The following is a 2,964-nucleotide window of genomic DNA, read 5'->3' on the forward strand; positions in this document are numbered from 1 at the left end:
CTATACAGTATGTTTTGTATGTATACACTTTTTAATATTGTAGAACAGTGAAAGGAAAAACATGGTTAGACTTTTACCTGAAACATTTACCTTGTTTAGTGCAGAGATAGTGCAGTATACTGTATCTTGTTCAAGGGGGCCGATCTTGGGTCAACAACCATCTTATTGCAGGTTGTTGCTGTGAGGGACACACCTGCAGGTTTCTGTCAGTACTGACTAAGGTCGCGCTCCACCGCTTAGACGTTGCATGCGTCAACCATTGGTTGACTGACAGATTGCTAAAACACATGATGTGGTTAGCTGATATGTAAAATACCTATCCAGGCGTTGTAAGATCTGGCGTCAGCAACGTCTGAGCAGAGTAACGCACCCTTTGTGTTCTGACACTTCCCAATTTACACATTAAGCGCTGGTTTCAGTTATACTGATTCCACTTAATTATAGTTTGAACTTTTCCTGTCTGTTTACACAGTAGCTGTGATGTTAATGGGTACACGACGTCTAACTGGTCTATCTGGTCTTGACACGTAGCAGCCAGGCAACGGTAGAATAATAACCATGTTTAGATCGTCATTTGATATCTATATGAGTACATTATGTCCACCTGATGTAGGCTACGTTGTTAGGGAATGTACTGTGTTTATCGACAGTTATACCACATATCATTACTCTTTTTATAGTTTATAGTTTTATAGTTTTTATTGTTTCAAAGTCAAATAGCTGAGAAAAATATATAATTTAGTTCATCCTCATCTGTAAACGTTGGAACTTTGCCAAACACTCTGGGGAGTCACCGAAGAAATGTGGACTTTGAATTTTGTAATGAGGTCATCATCTGTTTCCATGTTTTTGATTGGCTGCAGTAGTAGTAATGACTCAAGGAAGAGGAAGGATTCTGAAGATTCTGTTCCTGTTGATACTCTGTCTGCAAGACTTCACTGGTCAATGCCAAGGTACACACACACACATACACACACTACACACTTGTTTGTTTGTTTGTATCCCATTAGCCTTTGCAGAGGCAGCAGATTTTCTTCCTGCGGTCTACAAAAAAAACACAAAACATGACAAATAACACAGCACTGATAGACAAGGACAGTCACACAAATAAATAATAATAATAATAATAATAATACAATACAATACAAAAATATGAGTGTGTTTGTGTGTGTGTCCTTTCACAGTTCCTGCCATTCCATGACAAGTTTAATCTTTTTATTCATTTTTATTTAATTTTTTGGACTTGGGGACTGGTGGCATGTCCTGTGGGGTATATATGGGTGTATGAGCTGAATGTTATTAGATTATTTGACTAGAAGAAAACATTTAATGTCTCGTCAACCCTCAACCAGGAAAGACACAGACACACATACAGACACACACACACACACACACACACACACACACACACACACACACACACACACACACACACACACACACACACACACACACATATATACTGTATGCATGGACATACACAGAATTTTCAGTAGCCTTTTATCAAGACACCCACTATCAAATCAAGCATTTCTTGTCTGTTTCCACAGTTTCATGGCAGCCCTCTGACCTGAGGATAGTTCTGCTGGGAAAGACTGGATCAGGGAAGAGTGCAACAGGAAACACCATCCTGGGGAGAGTAGTGTTTAAGGTGGATGATTCTCCAGTGTCTGTGACTGCACAGAGTGAGAAACAGAGTGGAGTGGTGGATGGAAGGAAGATTGATGTCATCGACACCCCGGGGCTCTATGACACTAACATGTCTCCAGAAGAGATGACAAGTGAAATAGTCAGGTGTGTAGAGGAGTCAGTCCCAGGACCTCATGCCTTCCTGCTGGTGATCAGACTGGGGAGGTTCACAGAGGAGGAGCAGAACACTGTGAAGTGGATCCAGGAGAACTTTGGAGAAGAAGCCTCAATGTATATCATCTTGCTGTTCACACATGGAGATCAACTGAAGGGCAAATCAGTGGAGGAGTTTCTGGCTGAGAGCAAAGAGCTACGGAAACTCATCAATATCTGTGGAGGCAGATATCACTCCCTAAATAATGACAAGAGAAGAGACAACACTCAGGTCCCAGAGCTGCTGGACAAGATAGAGGAGATGGTGAAGAGGAATGGAGGACAACACTACACCATTGAGATGTACCAGGAGGCCCAGAGAAAGATCAAAGAAGAGGAGGAGAGGAAGAGAGAGGAAGAGGAGAAGAGAGAGAGAGAGAGGAAACAGAAGGAGAGAGAAAGGATAAGAAGAGAAGATATATTGTATCGATGCAAGTGGTCAGCCTTTGTCAGTGCGGCTGCATTGGGTTGGGGAGCCCTGTACGCCTCTCCATTGTGGTTAATAGCAGGGACTGTAGTAGGCATGGTGGAAGGTTATGACTGCATGGATACCTATTTCAATTGGTAGAACACCAAGCGCTGTATATGGTCGTAGAATTGATGCATTCGGAAAGTATTCAGACACCTTGACTTTTTCAACATTTTGTTATGTTACAGCCTTATTCTAAAATGGATTAAATAAATACAAATCAATCTACACACATTACCCCATAATGACAAAGTGAAAACAGGTTTTTAGAAATACCTTATTTACATAACTTTTCAGACCCTTTGCAATGAGACTCGAAATGGAGCTTAGGTTCATCCTGTTTCCATTGATCATCCTTGAGATGTTTCAACAACTTGATTGGAGTCCACCTGTGGTAAATTCATGATTGGACATGATTTGTAAAGGCACACACCTGTCTATATAAGGTCCCACAGTTGACAGTGCATGTCAGAGCAAAAACCATGAAGTCAAAGGAATTGTCCGTAGAGCTCAGAGACAGGATTGTGTCGAGGCACAGATCTGGGGAAGGGTACCAAAAAAATGTCTGCAGCATTGAAGGTCCCCAAGAACACAGTGGCCTCCATTATTCTTAAATGGAAAAAGTTTGGAACCAACTGAGCAATGGGGGGAAA

At 41.6% G+C, this 2,964-nt stretch overlaps 1 protein-coding gene across 1 annotated transcript; it reads left to right on the top strand.

The window, feature by feature from the left end:
* Positions 1-871: 871 nt before the first annotated feature.
* Positions 872-2,539, top strand: LOC311121792 (GTPase IMAP family member 7-like; the record flags this gene model as incomplete). The annotated part of the gene is made up of 2 exons (XM_084196242.1): positions 872-953; positions 1,551-2,539. The coding sequence occupies 2 exons, from the start codon at positions 872-874 to the stop codon at positions 2,408-2,410; spliced, it is 942 nt and encodes a 313-aa protein (XP_084052368.1). The 3' UTR covers positions 2,411-2,539.
* Positions 2,540-2,964: the final 425 nt, after the last annotated feature.

The sequence above is a fragment of the Coregonus lavaretus genome (genome assembly GCF_964263955.1).
Source record: "Coregonus lavaretus genome assembly, contig: HAP1_SCAFFOLD_171, whole genome shotgun sequence".
Taxonomy (NCBI): Eukaryota; Metazoa; Chordata; class Actinopteri; order Salmoniformes; family Salmonidae; genus Coregonus; species Coregonus lavaretus.